Consider the following 23,345-nt stretch of genomic DNA (forward strand, 5'->3'; position numbering starts at 1 on the left):
GCGACCGTGGCTGTGACAGTGGCTGCAGGGATTGAGGTGCTTGTGGGAAGGGTCAGGTGAGAGCGGGTTGACCCTGAGGCAGGGGCCCCAGGAGGCCAAGACCTGCTTCTCCTGCTGGGAGTTGTTCTCCCCACACTTTGGAGAGAGGACCCTCCGTCGTTGTCCAATCTCCTGGAGAGGGGGGAGCCCCTGCAGTGCCGTGAAGCCGTGTCCCGGTTTCCCAGAGGGGTGGGTGCTTGCTGTCCCTCTGGGCCATCCCAGGCTGTGGACAAACCCCAGGAGTCCAGCCCTGGGAGGGCCTTCGACTGGTCCCTGGCAGGAGCTGGCCCAGCCCACCATTGGTTGGGCTCATTCCCATGCTTCTGAGCGGTCACCTAACTTGTTCTTGATTGCCCCCAGTGTCAGCGCGCTCAGCACTCCCAGGAACACCTGTGCTTTCCTGGGTCGGTGCTACAATGAGACAGCTCTCACTGAAAGTAGGTCCCCAGCCCTTATGGACATTCAGAGCCAGACGACCCTCCTCCTCGTGGAAGGCTTCCACGTAGTTCAGGGCCGCACTGTCTCCTGGAGTCTTCTTTCCTCCAAGCTAAAACCTCAAATGCTTGATTTATTCTCTCTCGAATGACGTGGTTCCAGTCCTTTTGGCCTTGGTCCCCGTTGGCGTATAACTGGATACACAGTTTCTATCCCTCCGGAAGCCAGGCACAGATAGGACATTCGGGAAGCAGCCATTTGTCCTGCTGCTGGACTTCCACTACCTGGCCACCTGAGAGAAACCTGTCCGGATGAGTCTCAGGACCTTGGGGCAGTCATACCTTACTTCTGCCTTTTGCATCCATTTGGTTTATCAGTTTGCTTTTCATCTTCTTTTTTGAAGCATCTCTTCCTTTTTCCATTTAGTCCGTTTCTGCTAACTTGCTCTTTAAACAAAGTCCAGGTGGGGAGAACCTGCACTTCTCCTGCAGGTGCCCAGTGGCGACTGAGCAGCATCCTTTGCTCATCTCAATGGCCACAGGAAAAAGTGGAAGCCGCCACGGTGGTGTTCTCACCCCAAACCAAGATGGCCAACCGCGCATCCCAAACTTAGTTCTCCGAAGTTACTGATCTTCAGTTCAGGCTTTGGGTAGAGCTGTGAGCCATCGGAGGCAAGGTCACTGTCTTCCTCTCCAAGAGGTTGGAGAGAGATGTGGCCCAAGGGCAGGCAGGGTCATTACAGAGTCTCCACCACAGGACACATCTGGACATGCTGTCACGCACAGAGGTGAGGTTGCGTCCACCCAGCCTCCGGACTCCCACCCTCAGATCGGCCAATCATGTGAGCATCCTGTGGGGTCTGTGAGAACTACGGGGTCTCTGTAAGGCGCCTGCAGCAGCCCCTCCTACGCTGCACTTCTCCTCTCCCCTCCTTTCATCTTCTTCCCCTCCCGCCCACCGTGCTCAACTCTCTCCTTCCTGGCTTTCCCCTGGAACACTCTAGCTGATTCTAGTCTTTTTATCAGTGGAACATACTTTGCTGATCCCAGAGCCTGTGCGTGGGGTCAGCACACCCAAACTGTGCTGGTTGTCAGTGCTCTGACGCCCCCCTCTGCTCTCTTGTCGGCCCCCCTCATAACTGGAGGGAAATTATGACTAACAGTGATTATTAGAAACCACTGATGGCTGTGTCCTTGATACAGAAGTCTAAAGAAATTTTATTTTGCTTTCTGAAATTTTATTTCACTTTCCCACTATTTCTTTCACTCTCCTCATTTTATAAGACATTGAGAAGTCCTTATCAAGAAATAAAAATTGCAAATGAGGGAACAAATGAACTTTTGTGTCTTTAAAAACAAGTGAATCTGCCTGATACGAGGGATAGACCATATGACAGGTCTGTAAGGTAGGAATTATTGATAATAAGGGGACATTTAAAAAGAGTCTAGTAGAGAAAAAAGGCACCAGAAGAGAATTTTTTCTAACCACAACTTGTCACTCCTGTGTGACCTTAAACAATATACTTCACCTATTTGGATGTCTCCTTGCCTGTAAAATAAGGATTTTTGATTAATCTATTTCTAAAATCTTTTACAAAACTAAGAGTCTGTGGAATCATTTGTAAATTTGACAAATAAGCAAGATGTGAAACGGGAAAAGGCAGATTCCATAGGAGGAATTCCGTGGGAAGGGAGAACATGCTAGAACTCCATCTTTTGTAAATGTGAGGCTAAAAGAGGAGAAAATAAACTGAAAAAATATTTTAAAACTAGATAGTTAGAAACAAGAGGAGAGGGCAAGAGGCAGGCTCAGGGGACAGGAAGAGAGGAGATACAAGGCATGGGAAATACACAGAATCCCAGGATTATGCAAGTAGCAGGTTTCTAATTTCTCCTGTTTAGAATAAAAAATGCTTTCTCCATGAGACAAGATAGATGCTTCAAAAAATAAAAGATCCACAAACATGACAAACAGAGAAAATAGACAGGAGGAACCAAAATAAAAAGGACATCCAAAGTAGGAACAAAATTTAGCCAAAAAGGAGAAAAGCTGTGGCCGCCCTCCCCTCCGTGGCCCTAGGATCTTCCCTTTCTTCTGTCCTGCAGGATGGGCTTCTCCTTGTGCTCACCACAGTCTGCACGCTTTAGGAAACTGGACTGCCTTTAAAGCATATAAACGTCCTGCTTCATTTAACTTGTAAGTGGTTTGAAACCATCTATGGACAGAGAAATGGAACTGATGTCCCTGAGTCATTGTGGTTTTTACAGCCTCAAAGTCACCAGCCATGTAGCCCCACAAAAGCCTGTGTCTGACCCAACAGGCGGCTCTGAGCCTCGGTGTCCTCAGACTTGAAAAAGCAATGTAGGAGCTGTGTTGACTTCACAGCAGCTTGCTTTTCCCTGTCTGCCCTTCGGAGCTTGGGCGTGGGCTGTGCATGCATGCCTGTGAGTAGTGGTCGCTGCGGGAACAGCTATCGTGGTCGTGGTAGGTCGTCTCTGTCTGTCTCAAGCACAATCCAATTGGTTCCTGGTGTTGACAAAATTGGTGTTGTCCAGCCAGCACCTCTGCAAAGAACCCCCTCCCCACCCCACCTAATCAGTAAACTTCAGCAATGGCCGACTCATCATTCCGTGTGTGCTACTTACCGCTGAAGACCAATTGGATACGGTCGCAAGTGCTTTCTCATTCATAGAGGCGAGGAACATCTGCAAAAACATTGCTAGTAAAGTAGAGGTGCTCACTCCTGCACATCTCAGTCCTGTTCCCGTAGCCAGAAAGACATTCCCCGCAACAACATGCATATGAGCTTTAAAAACCTGTTTTCAGTACACACAAATGGTGGTAACTGCCTAAGAGCTCAGGTTAATCAGCTAAAGGTGAGTACTTCTTTTCTGGTCCCCGTCCCCAGCATCCCAGCCCCATGAACACTCTGCATGCCAAAGCTGAAGCCCCACCTGCATCATGAGGGTCGCGGTGAATGCGGACAGGCCCCCGAGCGTAACGCGTCACCCTCGTAAGGACAGGAGGTTAGAATGGGGGTTTCTGTTGCCTTGAGTCAGCTGCACCAGTCAACTTTTGTATTTTTTTTTTTGCATGGGTCCTTCGAGTCCAATTCCAATTCTGACTCCGGCTGCCCCAGCCTCTTGTCTAGCCGCTCCACTGCTGCTGGACGTGCATGTGCTCTGGCAGCAGTTTCCCATGGACACATCCCGTTAAATGAATGGGACGTCAGGATGTGCTAGGTACGTTCGGCCGCACTGGACAGGAGCCTATTCCTGGATGTACCTGGGACACCATTCAGCAGGCAGCAGTTCAGTGTGGCGATGAGGGGGTCTCATTAGGCTCCCACTTCCGGGCAATGAGGCAGCATGATCTACAGAGATGACTTATACGTTAAGATTTTATAGGCTGCATGATTGAAAGAAAATTGAAAATTGCATGCAGCATGAACAGTAGAGCTGCTGTGGCAGCCTCCCTCCCCTGGGTGCTCCCCAAACAGCCAAACTTGCAATTTGAGTGTCCCGTGGAAAACGGACCCAGGAGCAAGGCCAGACCCAGCCTCAGCTCTGTTTGGGGCCAATACCCCGGGGCCCTATCATCCAGCATTGACAGCCAAAGCCAGGGCAGCATACACCACCAATGCCATGCTGGGGGCCTGGGGCAGGGAGGGACAGGGTGGTTCACAGGCACATGTTAGAGTGAGAGGTGACCCAAGGTTGACGGCAGGCCAGCCCCTAAATCAAAAATTGAACCTGCAGGTAAGCGCCCTGTTCATCGGCGGTCGATGCCGGGTGCACCATCCCAGTGGACTCTACAGGCCATGTGCTCTGTGCAGTACAATCACTGGGCATCGCGGGCCTGATGAAGCTCCCCACTGGGTCGCTGCCCGTCTCCACCTGCTCCTCCACACCACGTGGTCCTTGGGCATTCCACCAGCCCAGGGCTCCAGAGACCAGAACTTTGAGCCCCACCCACACTATGACACCCACTTCTTAGCGACCTGAGGCCCAACCTATTTCAAAACGTTATCGGAATCATCAAAATGAAATTTGTTTAAAAGTCACATCAAGGTTCCCTTTAAAATTCTTTTTCATTTAATGTTTTTAAGCGTAATTTAAAAAGAAAAATGCTTGGAACTAAAGAAAAAAGGGTTTTTATTTATACGTTACATACATGAGAAAGCAAGTCTTCCACTAAATTCTACCATTGTTAACCAGTCGACGTTGCATTTTGGAATGTGCAGGTTTCCTAGTACTGGAATATCTAAGCGCCACGTGTCAAAGCCCCTCACCCGACTCTCAAGGGATGAGGGAAAGTGGGAGAAACTCTCCCAGGAGCGGTGGGAGCTCAGGGGTTCGGGATGGGGGAGGTCCCCAGCCAGCCCCCTCGGCACGCCACGGTGCAGTATAGGTGGGATAACGAGGCGGCCACGACCCCTGCCCCGTCTTCCAGCCCCCACCGCACAAAACCCGCAGTGGCCTCACAGGGCTTTATTCCCAGGGCCTCCAGCGTGTGTGCAGAAGTCCTGGGCCGTCTGTGTTTCTCAGGGGAGGCCAGAGGAGGGGGGAGGTTGAGCAGAGGGCCTAGGGGAGGCCCCATAGGTGAGAGGACACTAAAAGGGAGCTTGGAAAGTGCCACACCCAAGGGCGGACCCTCCGAGGTCGCGTCAGAGTGGGAGAAGCTCAGGATACATATACTCAATAGTGAATTTATTGAATTTCAAAAAAAGAGAAGATTATTGAATGTCTTACAAATTAAAAAACGATTTATAAGATTTTGTCTTTCCTTGAGTTTCAGGTAATATGTTTAAGAAACTGGGCAGAAGTGATGCAGAATGCTTTTAAGTGACCTGGTTTCTTTCTGTTTGGGGAGAAAATTGCAGACTTGTAACCTAAGAATCAGGATATACCATTTTTCCATTAAAAAAATCTTTATTTTGCACTCCGCTACATTTCTTTATTGTTTCCCATGTATATGACAAAAAAAATCAAAACAAAGAAATGTATCTTTAGAACCATATTTCTTTAGGCAAAGACAAAATTTTTGAATTAAACTTTTTATATAAGTGGGGCGAAGGTTTTTAGATCTGTGGCCTGAATCATTCCAATTTAAAAATTCATTTTGCTGCTATAGACAAGGCCTAATTTTACATTTTCATGATTTCTTTTACAATTGAAGACATTAAGAAAAAAAATTACACTTTTTCCTATTTTGTGTTTTACTTATTAAGTTCCCTTGATAGAGTTGCCATGAAGGAAAGGAACAAAAAAGGAGGTCTCCAAGAATTCTTCACAGAGCTCCGAGTGTCAGTCTGACATTTGTATTATTATTCCAAATGCTCAGTGAGTATTTTTCTGTACATTTTAGCTACTATGCTCAAAATGAGGCATGTTTGAAAATCAACTAGGTCAGGTCAGCCACAGGGAGAATTCCACATATAGTTCAAACACATCAGCAGTGCTTCCAACCTTTGTTTATATGATTTTTAAAAATAAATAATTGACCCTATCAGGATGAGAGGTCACGAGTCTCTTCAAAACATTTTTTCTATACGTTGACCTTGGGGAGCGGGCCAGCATAGCCCCAGCACAGAGTCGCCCCACGGGGGTGCCCCGTTCAGAACAAGTGAGGCACTGAGGAGATGGCTCCCGGGCCTGTGTGCTCGGCGGCTAGACCGCCGCTCCACCTCCGGTGCAGACGGATGGTGAGAGACAGACGCCGACCCAGACTGGCTCGTGTGTTTCCCCACGTTGTATCCAGCAGGGGAGCATCAGCAGTGCATTTGGTCCCCAAGAGCAAATGTCTGTGTTTGTTGAATCTGTCTTGGACTCCCTCTCAAGGAGTTCACTGACATCTGCTAACAGAGCTGATGCCACCTGGGTTCACCTGTTTCAGCCCCTGATGTGTAGACAAAGGAACTTTAATGTGTCCATTCATTAACTAGAGGACGCTCCAATCATGAAAAAAATGTCATATTTTAAATGTCTTACTTAATGTAACTATTTATCAAATTCTCATATTTATTTTCAAGAGAGAGGGGATGACAGAATATGGAGGAAGCACTTTAAAGATATTCTTATAAATAATTAAGCAACAATACAGCTCCAGTCAGTAGATTTAAGAATTGACATTTCTGCTACCTTGCTCCAGGATTGTGGTTTTGTAAACAGGAGAAACACGGTAACACACGATATGCTTTGCTGAAGGACAAATTGGAGTCAAACTTGAGAAGCAAGTTGCCCGTCATCCCATTTTTGTGATGTGTGCCAACGCAAAGTCACAAGATGCTCACAGTTATTCGTTCCGTGCATGGGTATTAAGCTCTTTTTTGATGGTAGGGTGCATTTCTGATGACTTGTATGTAGGAGTGGTCAGTGACGATTCCTACATGGGTCCACACACGGTAAATATTTTGGTGGTAAATAGTTAAGAGAAAGCCAGGGGCACAGAAGGTGTTCTGGGAGGTTCCCGCCCAGACACCTCTTTGCCATCTTAGATCTGCAAAAGCAACAGACACCTCGCTTGTTCCTACTTGAGAAGGGCTATTTCCATGAAATCAGGAATTCAGAAGTTGGTGAGTGGCCCTGATTTTCTTTTTTTAGATTTTGTCTGGATTCTGCAAAACTTAAACACTGCTTAAGACATTTTATTATGATTTTTCCATCACCATTCTTAAATGTCTATACAAGACCCATTTTTCCAGCCAGATAATAACATGTCCTACCTAAAATTAGTTTCCCTTGATATTACTTGAATCCCAAGGCAAATGCAAGATTGCAGATAAGGAAGGGAATCACAAATATTTTTGTCTCAACCATATCCGTGAGGTGACAAATGTAGATCCAAGATGATTTATTCATCCTTTGCTTTCTCAGGGTGTTTTTACTAATAGCACCTTTGGTGTGGAAGAGAGAAAAAACGTCCAAAGCAAGGGTTTTATTTAACACCACTTTGCCTCCCTAAAATAGACTTGGTGTTATTGTCCATGAGAACCGCCAGGAAGCAGGGAGCACCTTTCAGCTGGGGCTTGTTCCCTGTGGCCGCCCGAGAACTTCCGTGCTGAGAACCTGTGCCTGCCTTAGAGGGAGTTTCCATGGAAACCCAGTCAATCTCTTCTGCCATTTCAAAACCCAAGCTGTGCAGCACATGCTACTGTCTGATTTTATCCACGGGGGACTTTGATTATCCCACATGGGCCTCCCTTTACGGAAAAGATGTGCTCTTAGATGGGTAGATCCCAATCGAATTTTTGTAAATCAATTTTACCCACCCCCTTATCAAGGGTCCTGGAGCTGGCTCCATCTGAGAAGCAAAGACCCCTTTCGTTAGATAAATAATCACTTTTCATTCACTGACTTCAGAAAATTGTATTTTTGAATGTTGAGATTTCTTAAGGCTAGGAAATTTGTATGTAAATCCAAGAGTTTAAAAAAGTCTTAAAGTCTTAATCAGTCACATAAAAATGAATCTTAGAGCTGTTGGAAGAAAGAATAGTTGAGAAACTGCCCTGGGCTGCCTTCTGTGGTCCGGAAGCACCACCTAAAGATGAACCAGCCGAATTACCACCCTTGAAAACTAGAGGCTGCTGATTTCAAGGGCAAGCTAACAAGGAAATGCCGCGGGTGCCTCTGAGCACGCGTTCACCCCCGAGTGGAGCTGGAGAACTGAGGATACGGGCTGCCATCAGTTCTGGGCACTTCGTTCAGCATCAGCCAAGTGCAGGGAGGACAGAAGGGGAAAGAACTTCCCCGAGACAAGTGCAGAGCAAGCCCTTCGAGGGTCTCACCTAATTTTCATCCTCATCACACAGATGAGCAGGGCGTCTTAGCCCCAGATGAGAGGGATGAATCTCGGCAGGTTTAACCGTGTCCCCAGATTCAGGCAGCCAGCAGGTGGCAGACCTGGGATTTGACCCCATCTGCCTAATGTGAAACCACGAAAATAAAACCAAAACCTTTTAAGAAAGAAACCCCTCTTTCTGGGAATGTTTTCTTCTTTCCCAACACAGTGAAATCTCCAAAAATGAGCCAAATCAATATTTTGTTTGTTTGTTTGTTCTCATGGTGACAAAGGACATTTTAAACACGTCTTTTTTCATCATATGATACATTTGTAAACAGCTTAAATGCACAAAAAAATACTCCTAAAATCTTTCTCTCTCTTTTTTTTTTTTTTTTTTTTACCATCAGTAAGATCTGATTTTCATTTGCTTTATTTTGGTTATAATGCCTCATTTTAAATCTGAACAGAATATGCCAACCTCCTCCCGCCCCACCAAAAAAAGACATGTGAAAAAATTTCTACTTGTGTTGAAACGAATAAATTTTAAATAAATTTGCACTGTGCTTAAATTAGAAAAAGTTTAAGGATCTTTTTTTTTTTTTTTTTTTGAGCAAAAAGCAAGGCCAAGTGCATCTTATTGGCTGGTAGGAAACATTTCTATTTCTTGATGCATCTTCAAACAGAAACTTGCATGAAGATTAGCTTCTTAGATAGAATGATTTGTACTGCTTTCAAGTTTTCCTCACTATGGGAGCTTTCTGGGGCAGGGGTCTCTCCACAGGAGGTTTCGTTTGGGAAATCAGCTATTTAAGTCATTATTTAGAAAATAATTACTTAGCAATCGACAGAATAGTCTTGTGATCAAACTTTAAGTGTACATACAGCTGTTACTTTAATAAAAATCAAGTTAATAATCTGATTTGGGGTTGTCATTCTAAGATAGATAAATAGGTAGACAGACAGATAAGTAGGTAAGTAGGTAGGTAGATAGATAGATAGATAGATAGATAGATAGATAGATAGATAGACAGATAGAAAATGATAGATATTGTTTTAAACAGCTCATTGTTCTGCCTCAAACTCGTATTTTAAAAAACCCTTATTCCCCTTATGCACCCCAGAGTTTTCTCTATTACGTTTTCACTCACTGCTTAATTTTCCCAAAGCACAGGCTATAGATTAAACTTTAACCTTTAATATGAGATGGCAAATACCACTTTCTATACCCTGAGAGCTAGAATTATGTTCCCTTGCTCAGGACTAAATGAGAATTAGACAATTTCTAAATACCAAAAATTGTTTACACATCTAAGCATCCAAATACGGCATTCACACACTTGAACTTTCCCCAGTGTCATGTCTTTCCATTTCACCCCCTGACTCATCTGACCTGGAGCGAGCCCACCTCTAAGCAAGTCATTAGCTGGCCTGGTCTCAGCATCAGACATCCAGGGTGACTTTCCAGGGGAAAGCAAGTTGAAATCTCTTAGAAGCAGAGTACATTCATTACAGATTTAAAATTTGTGGGTTTTGTCCTTGCTAGGAACTCAGGTGCTCGTTGAGGGGGGCCGGGCACAGGGCCTCACCTGAGCGTTCCTCCCAGGTGGCAATACTGCATCACTTGGTCCTGGTCGTTGTTTGAGAGTTACAAATTTAATGGAGAGAAAGAAGAATTTTTTCTTAATTTTTGTCCTTCATTTTGACATTCCTGCTGGTACGAATGCAGCTGAAGTAATTTAAGGGAAGCTGTCTCTGTAGGACAACCTGATTGTTCTTGAGATGGCACATTTAAGAAGCTATGTGGAGGGCAACAATTACAAAACCCTTTCCGAAAACGTTCTCTCCATCGGAACAATGGCAGTGTGGTGGTTAAGCACCTGGATGGCGCTGCCTGGACAGCGTATAGGGGCAGCGTGGGTGCCGGGGCCCATCTAAGCATCTCGGCTGACTCGACCTGGTCAGTCAAGAGAGATCTGTGCTCTGCTCAAGTCAGTGAAAGTCACAAGGATTTTTTAAGCCACCTGAGAGCTCAGTGATGCTCTGAAGGATTGTTGACCTACTGCCGGCAGTTCTGGTGCAGGTTGCTGCCGCACCGGACTCTGGGGTTGACCGGTTGCCAGGCCATGAGGAGTGAGTTGAGTGGGAGCCCATTGTAGTGCTGGTGTTTGGAGTTTAGACAAAGACCCATCTCTCAGACCACTGTGTGGATCTTTTTATGTGAAAATCTTGCTTCCTCTATGGACGGTGTAACCACAAGTCTTGCTATACCTGGGTTTGATGGGACTAGAGGGAACAAAAAGGGAAAGACCCAAGAGACCTTTAGGGGTAATAGAGACACTTAGGGCCCAAGGAAGCTCCAGAGACTGCTGAATCCTAGGCAGTTCCTGAAATTCATGATCCTTCTGGAAAGTGTCCTTGTGCTTGGAAGGGAGAAGGTAGTCAAGGCCGTGTCTGGAGGTGGTGATTAAGGGGCATGTCCATGTACCCTGATAGGGAGTTCCCCACTCCAGGCCACCTCATCCGCGTGGGAGGTTAAGCATTACAGACAGCTTGCTTTCTGGATAAATAAGAAAGTTAATTGCTCAGGGAATTTTATTTCTTTCAAGTAAATCGCCCAATTTGCATTTTTGACTGCAGGTGCCCAACCCCTGGCTGTGACGGCTCTGGGCACATTACCGGCAACTACGCTTCTCATCGAAGGTAAGTAGAGGTGCTTCTTCTCTCCATTCTTTCTTGTTTACCATCTATCATGCACGAGAACACTGCAAAGGGCCGGCTTTGACACCATGGGTAAATTAAGGGTCTAGAGGCCCACAGACCACCAAGCACACTGTCCTCATGGGGCCTTACTTCGAAGCTCCAGAAGCACAGGCTCCTCTTTGCTATCTCCCCTGTCACGCAACTGGTTCCATCTGCAAGAAATATCGGTAAACTCATCTAGGAGCACGTCTTTCTAAATTGAAAGAGTGCAGGAAACACAACGCTCGCTGGTACACGATGGGACCCCCAAGAACATCACTGAGAGGCAAGCGGTCCAAGACCACCGAGAGCTGATCTCTTAAATATTGAGATCTGAGCCACAAAGCTGTGCAGTTACTCTAAGCAGAGCTGACCACACAGAAATGCCTACCCTTGGGCCAGCCCCATGGCCGAGTGGTTAAGTTCGCATGCTCCACTTTGGCGGCCCAGGGTTCCGCCGGTTTGGATCTTGGGCGAGGACATGGCACTACGCATCAGGCCACGTTGAGGCAGCGTCCCACATGCCACAGCTACAAGGACCCACAACTAAAATATACAACTATGTACCGGGAGGCTTTGGGGAGAAAAAGGAAAAATAAAATATTTAAAAAAAAAAAAAGAAAGAAATGCTTACCCTTACAATTCGAGGCCCTGTCACTCCCATGGAGAAGGGAATGTCTAAAATACAGCGTAGAGATTCAGTCATCTAAGATAACAAAAATTCTATACTAGTCGACATTCAGTAAATATTCTACAAACGTCTATTTTATGCCAGGCCCTCCCTATGTTAGAAGTGAATTGAAAGAAACTTTTGGTACCATGTCTACACAAAGGTGGATCCAGACTCAGTGGTTAGGAGCAGTAGTTTCTTGTCACGTTCAGTTAAGAACAACAAGCCAGTGCCAAGCCAAGGACCAGACCATGTCTGAGCAAAGACCCACTGGAGGCAGAGTCTCCAGCGATGGAAGGCAGTGCTGCATCCCAGGAATAAAGAAGCTAAGTTATTATAAAGCGAGAGTCCGAGAGTAGAGGAGCGCTCCTGCTTTCAATGCATCCCCCACAAAAAAAAGAGAGAGAGAAAACTGGGACAGTTAGAGCAAGTGGCAGTGCCAGCAGCCTCTCCAATGGCCCTGGAGGAAAGGGGTTTGCACAGATCCAGCAGAGTGCATCCTGTGGGTCTACACCGTGTGGCTGCCAGAGTGACCAGCCCCCGGGGTCAGAGCCGGGGACACTGACGGTTGGCTGGTAGGGTCTGAGCTGGGGACAGAGCTCATATGGGGGGTTGTGTGCTCACTAAGATCCTACTCCAAGACCTGTGCTTCTGTGTTCACTCTTCAACCATTTGGGAGCACCATTGTGTTTTTTTTAGAGATTGGCCCTGAGCTAACATCTGTTACCAATCTTTTTTTTTTTTATCTTCTTCTCCCCAAAGGCCCCCAGTACATAGTTGTATATAATAGTCGTAGGTCTTTCTAACTCTGCTATGTGGGACACCACCTCAACGTGGCTTGATAAGCAGTGCTAGGTCTGTGCCCAGGATCTGAACCTGCAAAACCCCAGGCCGCCGAAGCGGAGCACACAAAGTTAATCACTCAGCCACAGGGCCGGCCCCATGGAGCACTGTTTAAACAATACGTGTCTGTGAAAAGCAAGAATTACGAACGCCACAAGGAGAACTGAATGATGCCGTTTATGGAAGGATTCTTCATACTCATTTGATGAAAAGGTCTCATCCTCTAGACCAGGGGTGTCCCCTGGGCACAGCTGACATTCAGGGTCGGCTCATCCTTTGCTGTGGAGCTGCTCTGTGTGTGGTAGGATGCTAAGCAGCATCCCTGCCTCCACCTACTGGATGCCAGGAGCACCACTACCCAGTAGAGGCAACCACAGATGTCTCTAGACTTCGTTGAACGTTCTTGGGGCCACTGCCCCAGACCACAGGGTCAGGAGGAGACTTGTGATGTTCATCTGTTTTCACCAGGCAGTCGAGAGCCAGCCAGGGTACTCCGAACGTAGAACAAGGGTAACCACCTCCAGGAAGAATCGCCAGAGCAGGACCACTGCGCTAGAGCAAATAAAACAAAGTCAAATTTAAAACTCCAGTTAAGTATAAAAAGCCAAGCACATTCTATGCTACTCCGCCTTTTAATTTATCTTGGAAAAGAAATGTCTTAGTCCTTCATGACCAGAACGTCCAGCATTTAATCGTGTCTGCACAACTAAAAGTGAATATTTACCGGTCATTTCATGTCCAAATGTCTGTTTTTCTACTGTTTTTTCTGGAGGGTTTGGCATCATGTAAATTTATTCATAATTTGTTTAAACATTTTTATTTACTTAACTTGCATCTTAGAATGGTGGATATTAATATAGCATAAACCTGTGAATGAAATATAATTTAAGCTTAGATTCAAGCTGGGATCTATGCCTGGAGTAAGTAATACAGGGTTAACGTATAGAGTTGGAAAATGAATTTGATTCTGTTTTCAGCAAATTTGAGTAAAACATATAGCCCTATAGGGGGTTAGCATATTCAAAGTAGAGGACATTGTAATATTATTTATCTTAGTAATAACCTCCATTGCATAAAAGTGTGAGTGGTGCTGAACACTTTGTTAAGCAAAAGTCTTACACTCGGTTAGCGGTTCTTGTGTAAATTGGCCACTAACGAAAGAAAGAAGCAAACTTCCCCAGTCTCTTGATTCCTGATGGCCATAAACACACGTAGAGAAACTTTTGTCAGAGTTAATCTTCTGTTGTCCATTTCCCAGGAACATGAGCTGATGTTACCTGTGCAAACTCTAGAGAAAACTTTACTCGGAGGGTGGCTCTTCAGGTGTCTCCCTAAGTTTTACCACAGTTCAAGTCAGTTATATGAGTTTGCGGTGTCTTCATGCCCCTCCGTGGGCTACAGTGAGAAGAGAAGTCAGAACAAGGACCCTCAACACGTCGAGGGTGGTAGACCCGCCTTGAGCATCTGCCACAGAGGAATGTGAAGCCCGGTGCCAGTGTCCTCCTGAGCACAGTCTTGGGAACTTAAGAAAGTGTGCTTTCATCTGCCATCTGCAGAGCCAAAGGCAGTTTCATTTCTTTTCACACCAGAAGAAACTGAGACTCTGAGAGGTTATGTAGCAAGATGGAAGTCAAGTTCATGTTGTCTGCCTCCAATGTCCTGTCTCCTTGTGGACTGCCATGCCCCACACAGCCCTTGAAGTTTCAGCTCCCTGTGGGGAAGTGAGGCCACCCAACCCGCCCTAGATAGGATCTAGTTTGTGCTGGCTTTTGTTTTGGTTCTAACGGTGGTGAGGTTTTTCAGTCTCTACCTCATCTCTGAAACTTTCCTAGATTCATCTCATCAATGATTTTTGACTGTCTATGATGTTCTATCAAAAAAACTCATCATCAAACACTTTGCCCTCCCCTCTGTCCCCAGTGAAGACAGAGAACTTGCTTACCAGCCCATATAAAGGTGTTCATAAAGTTCACAGTCATTGTCAGGCTGTATCTTGGTCTTCTTGCTTTCAAACAACAAAAAAATCCAGGTCTTCAGCTTTCCCTCAAGGATCCCATTTCCAGGCATCTTTATACCTTTTCCTGACCCTTCTCCAGGATGGCTTTTTCCTGCAATTTTCAGATGTGCTGGTACAGCGACCTCTCAGCCTCCAACCACACAGGATTCCTAGGAGGCCCATTGTTTTCTCTGATTCCATCATCCCACCTACAGGCAGCAAGAGACCCACAGGCCCAGAGTTGTTGCTCTAGCATAGAAGTAATGTCTATGGTTTCCACAAATGATTATACTACATGAATCAGACTCCCATTGGAAACCCTCCCAGTGTTACAGAGCAGCTGTACCCCTAGGGTTCCAGAATGTTCTCTAATAACAAAGAACAGTATTTATCGATCACTTTACTACGGACTCAGAACATTACTGAACATTTTGCATATACAATCTCACTATCCAGTGAGAATATTATTTTTAACCCAATTGCATATGAAGAAGCAGGGCACAGAGATCCTATGTCAGCCACACTTCAAGTCCTGTTTCTCCTGGGGCACCTTCATTTTGCTCTTTTATAAGAATGGGCAAAATGTGTGAGCCTCCAGCACGACAGGCAAGTGGTCTGACCATATCACTCTCTGCTCCTCGGTTCCAAAGTGCTTTGAGAAGTCAACACAAGGAGCCCAAACGCCTTCCAGCTGTGAAGTGGACAAGTCACCAGGTACTCAGGAAGGCAATGAAAACCAGGCCTGAGGAAGCGCAGACACCAACAAGGAGTGAATAAGTCCCCCTTCCAGCTTCTTGGGTCCTAGTCACAAAGTCAGGACATGTGACTCCTCATCGGGGAGCTCCAAGGACCATCGAGGCGTGGCGCTGGCTTATCCCATAGACACCGGCTGTCACACTCGCAGCAGATCTCTTCAGCCAGAGAGGCAGTGGCAGTTTCTCCTTCGACCTTGGGCTTCAGCTGCAATGCCCATCCCAGCACCATTTCTGGTCTTGAGACCACAAGGCACACCTCCCTCCACCACAGCCCTGCTGAGCACTCCACATCTCGGCCTCCTGTAACCGCTCGCCTGTCTGAGAGCTGTCCACATGCCCCAGCCGAGCCTTTCCCCACCCAGAGAAGGCAAGACCGAAAGTGTTGACGATGGCTCCAAAATTTATAAAATTCCATGTGAAGATACAGGTCTGTGATGAGCTCCTGCATCAACAATATCGAATCGCGGAAAGTACAGTTTCTGCCCAGGAAACTGTTAATCATATAGAGCGTAATCACAAATGTCAACCTGGAATTCTAGAAACCTAGTAAATTCAGTAAATATTTATTGACCACACAAAATGTGCTAGAGGCTAAAGATACAGATAAAGACAGGGACAGATAGAGATCAGATATAGTTATTAAAGCATGAACATGAAAAAGAAGGCAGGTCTTAATTCTGACCAGGGAGGGTGGGCCAGAGAAAGCCAGAGAGAGGCGGTGACCTCTGAGCTGCGTGTGGACGGCTGGGTAAGAGTCGCTGGGTCATGAGGAAGGAGGAAGAGCATTAGAAAAAGTGTTGTAGCAGCAGCAACAACAACAAAAATCAATGTACATTTGACAAAGTGTGAATAGTCAGTTTGGTTGGAGTTTCGGGGGTAAGTAATGGGAGTGGCTACTGATGAAACTCGGTTTTAGGAGTCCTTTTATATTCATATGGGGAATTGAGAGACATTTAATTCTCTAGAATCCAGGAAGTCACTCCAGTGACAGAGTGGCAGGGCTGACTTTCGGCACAGAGAAGGCGCTGCTGAGAGACAAGAGGCCTCCAAAAGCGCACTGTGAGGGCAGCGTCCGCGAGAAGACTGGGAGCGGCGGGGCGGAAGCAGCGACAGGGAAGCTACGCGCAGCCCGCATGAGGACAGGCTGGTGGGCCAAGAAGTGGGAGAGAAGGACGGGCTGAATGTGAGGACGGAAGGGCCGAGGGAGTGCTGGATCTCCCCGGGGGACAGATGGGTGAAGGGCCATGTCCCTGTCTGAGGTCAAGAAGCCCCCAGACAGAGGGGATCAATTTCTGGTTAAATGCATTACCTTTGAGAGTCTTATGGTACGTGCACGTCGATGGAGGAGGCAGGGCTGGAGGAGGAGTGAGGGTGTGGAGTGTCCGCTGCTATTTGGCTCATTGGAAGCTCCGTGGAGTGGACAGACAATCACACATTTTAGAATGAGAGATGCGTCCAAACACTGAGAGACTCGCTCCCACCGGGAGCCCTGAGCCGGCACCCTAGGGAGGAATCACTCCCGCCACTCTGGGCACATGTCGCTGGACAGTCTGTGGTCCTGCAGCGTGAACTACTATGTCGCTCAAACCAGAAGGAGAACACGGGCCGAGTGACCTTGTTGGGTTCAGATCTGGACCCTAAGGAAGAATCACAAATACGGACGGAGGTAGAAGGATAGGATCTAAGTGCTAAGCACCATTCCTGTGGGGACCTTGGAGACCCGCCTGGGCTCGGTTTGTACCCAAAGCCGGCGCCGTGGGCATCTTCTCCCCAGAACACGGAGGAGGAGGCTGAGGCTCCCCATGGCTGACTAGGGGCAGAAGTGGCATTTCATTGTGCCTGTTGATGCCACGTCTCGTCAGCTTCTCTCACCCAGGGCCACGTGGGAAATGCCGCCAGATGGCAGCTCTGTAGAGAAGCTCCGTGCTGGCCTCGGCAGCAGGCAGCGGGTTTTCCTGCCCAGGTTTAAAGCAGAAAACAAGAGTTTTAAGATGGCAATCAATGCTTAGTTCCATTTTTCCTGGGGTCCCTTGTGCTCAGCTGTTGGTGGGGAAAGCTCTCTTGTTTCCATCAAGCATGGAGATCAGCAAGAAGCAAGTGGGATGAAGCCAGCGGCCCAAGCATTCAAATGCTGCCCGTGAGAACAGACCCCTCGGCCCTGCACTGTGGGACATCAGTGCTGACAGGAGAGGCCGGCTACTGCAGGGTGTGGGCTGGGATGGCGCTGAATACTGGCAACAGCAGCCAGGCAGGTGGAAGGACCAGGCGAGGACCCAGAAGGTGAGGAAAACCGTCAAGAGCAGCCCCACCGCCCAGATGAGCCCAGGCCTCTCACAGGCCGGGGCCAGCACCCCACGCCCACACACGGAGACGACAGTGCCTCTTCTAACCCACACGCCTGCTTCCCAGAACCCTGGAAAAGTGACTGTGGGATTCCTAGCCCCAGGAGGCGTTCCAGGATTCTAGACCAGCCCGAGTCAAGATCGAGGCCTCCAGGCCGGTTACTGTCAGTCAGGTCTAGACCCAGGTTCGCTGTTATTTCTTCTGTTTTGGTTTGTTCTGATTTATTTCCACCCCAGCCCAGGTCTCTTGAGGACCCAGAGCTGCCCCTCACTCCCAAGTTCACGGGGAGAAGACGGGGAGCAGAGCAGAGGCGGCCAGGCTCGCTGGACGGAGTCCTGAGTCGGCGTCTCCCCTCAACAACGAAGTTCTCAGTCCGGGGAGAGGAAGGGGAGACAGGGCCCTGGGGCAGAACACTGTAATCCCCCACCATCCCTCTTGCATTCGCTCCCTGATTGATCCCTTCAGTGAATTTTTAGCTGTGGAATATTCTCCTGCTCTGTCGAGGCCCCCGACTGGGAACCAGGGAGACAACGGTGGATGAGCACAGGCGCACACACTCACAGGACCAACAACTAGAGGACCACATGGGTCAGTGAGGGGACAATCACCAACACAGCATGACGACACTAGCGGAGCGCGCTGGAGAACTCGCAGAATTGGCCGTCAGGAAGGGCTGGGAGTCAGAGAAGGCCTCTGGAAGGAGGGGCCACCTGAGCTGAGGTCAAGCCCTCGGAAGGGGCCAGCAGACAAAGCATGGACGTCAGCGGCCATGGGCTGGCGGGGCACACACCCGGCATGGGCAGAAGCTGCGGAGGGCGGGTGTGACTGGCATGGGGAGCAGGTCACGGACAGACACTGGTGGGAGGCCCTGCCATGGGGAGCCTTGTACACAGAGGAGAGGAAGGACCTGGGTAAATGGTAGGAGGGTCAGCTCAGGCAGAGCAGGTGGAAGTAAGGAGTCTCCAGACCCAGGAATCACCGTAGCCGAGACAGAACACGGGCTCTGGAAGGAGGCGTCTCGGGAGCTGCAGACGAGCACGCTACACCAGGCTACGAGCATCCTCCAGCTTCAGTGTCATGGGGACACTGGCGAGAACAGTTTTCCTGGAAGAGAGATCAGGAGCCAGACGGCTGTGGGGTAGCAGCTGAGAGGTCAGGAGGAAAAGCTCAGACCCTGCTTTCCAGATTTTTGTCAAGGAAGGGAGGAGAGAAATGGAGGCAGCAGCAGGGAGCGAACTGAGGCCCAACTTTTCTGTTTTCCTGCAGAAGTAGAAGACAGGCCACACCGAGGGGAGGTGGAACACGTGACAGTGGAGAGGGAGGGCCTGGGGGGACTGGGGGCCAGCACCCATCAGCTCCACTGCTCAGGCTCTGGGAGGCCTCGAGACCCCCTGCACCCAACCTCTGCCTGTGGGGTGCTGCCTCCCCCGAGAGGAGCCAGGCCACCGCACCAACTTGGGAAAATGCTAGGGAAAGCGGGTAGTGAGGGGGTGATGGGGAACGGGCCTCCCTTTAGGAGTCAGGCCCTCCGCCTGAGAATCAGCGTATCTAGAAAGAAATCAGAACTGATAAGAAGGACATATCTGTGAACTCAGCAAGACACCGAGGAGCCAGCATATCCCACCTGAGACACAGCCGTGCGTTCCTGTCAGGGTTCCACTTCCACACACCCGGGCATCTCAGTAATAGTCTAGTTTCTGGTTCTTGCCTAATTTCTGGTTCTTCAGTGCTTTGCAAAGAATCCCATTTATTCTACATATTCTCATATATAACAGCCTAAAAGCCTGTGGTTAGCCTATTGTCAAACAGAAAAATAGACACATACATCTGTGTTCCAGCTGGAAAATTTCCTTTAGACAAACATGAGCCTCTATTTCCAAAAATTTCAAAGTTAAATAAAATAAGCACATTCAGCTTCCACCGTGCCTTCTGCAGGTACACCCAGAAGCCTGTACTTGATAAGCAGGAACAGATCGCCAGCATATCGTTCCCTCCCAGGGTGGAAGGGCTGGCGAGCTGGCTGTGCGAAAACAGTTCCAGGAAAGAGAAGCAGGGAGGCGCACGTCCTCCTCAATGTCCCTCTCTGTGCGTGGGTCCATCCTCCCCCTCTCTCAACAAGGAGTTCCCCAGCTCCTTCCTGGTGACTCCCCATTGCTTCCACTTCTGCCAGCTGGTCAGTTTCTCTGGCCCACCCAGCCCCTCGGTGCCCTTGCAAGGGGCTGAGGTGTCTGCAGGCTGTGAGAGCACACGGTGGGGGGACCCTCCTCCGATGCTGTTTTCATGCCGAGAAGCAGCGGCTTCTGGAGAGGATGGAGTTGAGCCCCATCCTGGTGAAGGAAGTCTGCAGAACTGACAGTGCGGCTGTTTCTCACATCCTGCTTCTTCTTCAGCCTTTCAGGGTGCCCGAGAGCAAAGAAGAGCGGCATCAGAATAGCACAGAGCAAAGAAGACAAGGAGGACCAGGAGCCCATCAGGTACGCGCAGCACAGGGACGGGCAGGGCTGCCGGCCAGGCGCTCAGATGACACAAGGGAGTGCGTGTGGAGGAACCGCAGCTCCGCGAGGGCCTTAGACATCAGTCGACTGCAATGTCAGACTGTCGAACCCAAAAACCAAACCAGAGTGCCCCTGCCCATGGGGCCACAGCGTCCTCTAAATTACGGTTGCGGTACCAAGAGAACACCGTCCTTCTGACGTTCTGAGTAACCAATGCACAGGAAACGTCCTCGACCCCGGGGTGGGGGGGAAGCAGTGAATGTACTGGGAAAGGCAGATTCATGAAAGCGTAGGAAGGTGTTAGCTCTAGCACCAAAAGTGAACATTCTGCTGGCATTCTGGCTTATGAAAACCCTCTAGCTACACTCTGCCTCGCCCGAAAGCAGGACTGAGACCCACGGGTGCCCTGGCCTTGAATGTGTGGGGTGAGAATGTCAGCCCCAATTCACCTGGGCCTGTGCCCAAACGATGCCCAGGGGGCCTGGTCTCAGAAATCCATAACAGAGACCTTGTGCTCTCTTCCCAAAGTTTCAATCTCACTGGATATCCTTAGAGAAAAATTTTGATGAAAACACAATAAAATTAGTTAAACATTTGTTTGCAGTGCTGGCTGTGTTTCCTCTGCCGTTTGCCATAACCCCTGACAGAGAAGTCTCGGAAGCTGGGTCAGCCTACTGTTGACCTTTAGCTCCAGCCAACGATTTTCCCATTTGTTCACAAAAGTGAACTGATGGTGCACTGTGCGCCAACACCATCCCGGGACCTTTCATTAAATACAGCCTCTCCTGCTTAACATCCTGTCTGCAGGGGTGTTGTAGGGTCTCCAGAAAACACGGCCAAACAAATAAGTGTTTTCTAGCTCTATCTTTTGAGAAGAACACAGATTTGTAAAATAATCTTTTAAAAATAATTCTCCAATTTCCCACTGACTTTGCATTTTTCCACCAAAGCTGTGATTCTCTCCAAAAGTGGTGTCTTCTAAGTAGACACCTGCATCTCTCTTGATACAACAAACTGGATCATCTTTTCCACGTGCTGGCATCCACCATTCCTCACAAAGGGCAGACGTTCTGCTCCAGAAAAACCTCCTTTCACGGGCTGCAGATCAAGTATTTCTGCGAGGCTGAACTATTTCATGGCCCCACTAGGTGGTGTCTTTTAGCGACCTCTTCCTTTCTTTTTCTTTTGCTTGAGTAGAAGAGGTGCTTTTTCCTTCACGTCAGGTTATTTTGACTTAGTTGTAGAGGCCACCAGGTATACGGCGGCAAGACAACAGCGTGTGTCTCATGTGTCTGCTCCCCAGATGTCCTGTTCCCGGGTGTGACGGCCAGGGCCACATAACCGGGAAGTACGCCTCCCACCGCAGCGCGTCCGGGTGCCCCTTGGCAGCCAAGAGGCAGAAGGACGGGTACCTCAATGGCTCCCAGTTCTCCTGGAAGTCGGTCAAGACGGAGGGCATGTCGTGTCCCACGCCGGGATGCGACGGGTCGGGGCACGTCAGCGGCAGCTTCCTCACGCACCGCAGGTGAGTGGTACCTGTCTGGGCTCCCGGCCCGGGCAGTTCTCCTGGGAGGGGTGTGTCACGGCGCGCGCAGCTCCTAACTCATCACCCACCGCGAGAAAGAAAACACCGAAAACTGCGACACCAAACTAACAACCGTCTGAGGCTTGGGAAAAGAAGAGAAAAGGCTTACATTCGTTTTGAGAAGTACAGAGTCATCCCACCACATCCACACGCTAGCACAGCGGGCTCAGACGTCGTCGACCAGGCTCCAAGGTCAGAACTAGGTTTTCGTTTTCCGTGCACGCGCACGCACAACACACGCACGCACAGCACACGCGCACGCACAGCACACGCACGCACAGCACGCGCACGCACAGCACACGCACAGCACACGCGCACGCACAACACACGCACGCACAGCACGCGCACGCACAGCACACACGCGCACGCACAGCACACGCACGCACAGCACGCGCACGCACAGCACACACGCGCACGCACAGCACACGCGCACGCACAGCACGCGCACGCACAGCACGCGCACGCACAGCACGCGCACGCACAGCACACACGCGCACGCACACACGCGCACGCACAGCACGCGCACGCACAGCACACGCACGCACAGCACACGCGCACGCACAGCACACGCGCACGCACAGCACACGCACGTCTGTGGGTTTAGCTGCTCATTTTGGCAGGCGGTCCGGTCCGGCGGCTCCGTTCCGAGAGCGCCCGGGAACAGGGAAGCCCATGCGCCCTGCAGACGTTCCCCGTCCAGGGCACCTGGTTACCGCCAACCCCGTGCGCGCATCGCGTTTTCTTCTTTTCATGCAAATAGATCACGATGTTTCTTAGATATCTGTACAGGACAAGCGCCTTTTCCCTGCCCCTGGAAGCCCTAGACTGGCCGAGGTGGGCACTGTCCTTGGATGGACAAACCTCCCACTGCGCGCAGAGCGCCGCCACCTGCCCGCTGGAAGGCTCCAGCGCACGCGGCTCAGTCCCGTTCCAGGTGCGCGTGTGCCAGGAACTCGAGCATAGACTTCCCGCTGCGGACGTCTGCGTGTTCTCGGGCAAGCGCATCTTCAGGATGCAGGCTAGAAGCAAAAACGCTAGTTTTTACAGTTTGACAGGCAGTGCCAAAATGCCTCCAAAAAGTTCCTACTTTCTTAGATCTTTGGCTATCGATTAAATGTGTAAACCCTGCCCATGTGGCATAGGAATAAGGGTGTACGTGTTTTGCAATCTGACACAGAGACAAGTTCCATTCCTCTGATCAAATGTAAGTACTTTGGGTTCCACAGCTCTCACACCAAGAGGTGGGCAGCTGCGGGGGAACGGCTGCGTGTCCTGGGCTCTGGGGCATCTGCAGAGCCCAGAGTCCCAGCCTCGGGCAGCGGGGCAGGAGGCCTCGCCAGGGTCATGCCCTGTCCCCCCGCCCCCCAAATGCCACTGGGCCTCACCCCACACACCTCTGTCTGACACCCAGCTGCCACAACCAAGGCGATCTCGTAAAGATGCCTGCCTCTCCTGGGCTTCGGGCCTCTTCCCTGTTTCTTTTCCCCAGGGACAAGTCTTACCAGGGTCTCAGGCGAGGAGAAGGGAGTTGGTCCAAAGGGGTGCCCTCGTCCTGACAGGACAGAACCCCGGGATGCAGGCCACATTTAGTAAGGACAGTCATAGCTGACAGATTCGTGTCACTCGCACAGTTTGCACCCCGAGAATCTCTCCCTTCTAGAAC

General features: G+C 49.3%; 1 protein-coding gene across 25 annotated transcripts in view; it reads left to right on the forward strand.

The window, feature by feature from the left end:
• Window positions 1-23,345, forward strand: part of MYT1L (myelin transcription factor 1 like) — a 451,359-nt gene that overhangs the window by 394,520 nt on the left and 33,494 nt on the right. For all 25 annotated transcript variants that reach the window (XM_070512674.1, XM_070512676.1, XM_070512678.1 and 22 more), the window contains 3 exons: window positions 10,894-10,956; window positions 19,993-20,076; window positions 21,401-21,622. In XM_070512674.1, coding sequence (XP_070368775.1) covers window positions 10,894-10,956; window positions 19,993-20,076; window positions 21,401-21,622 — 369 coding nt within the window. The remainder of the gene's footprint in view (window positions 1-10,893; window positions 10,957-19,992; window positions 20,077-21,400; window positions 21,623-23,345) is intronic.

Source organism: Equus asinus, chromosome 6 (genome assembly GCF_041296235.1).
Source record: "Equus asinus isolate D_3611 breed Donkey chromosome 6, EquAss-T2T_v2, whole genome shotgun sequence".
In the NCBI taxonomy this organism is placed as follows: Eukaryota; Metazoa; Chordata; class Mammalia; order Perissodactyla; family Equidae; genus Equus; species Equus asinus.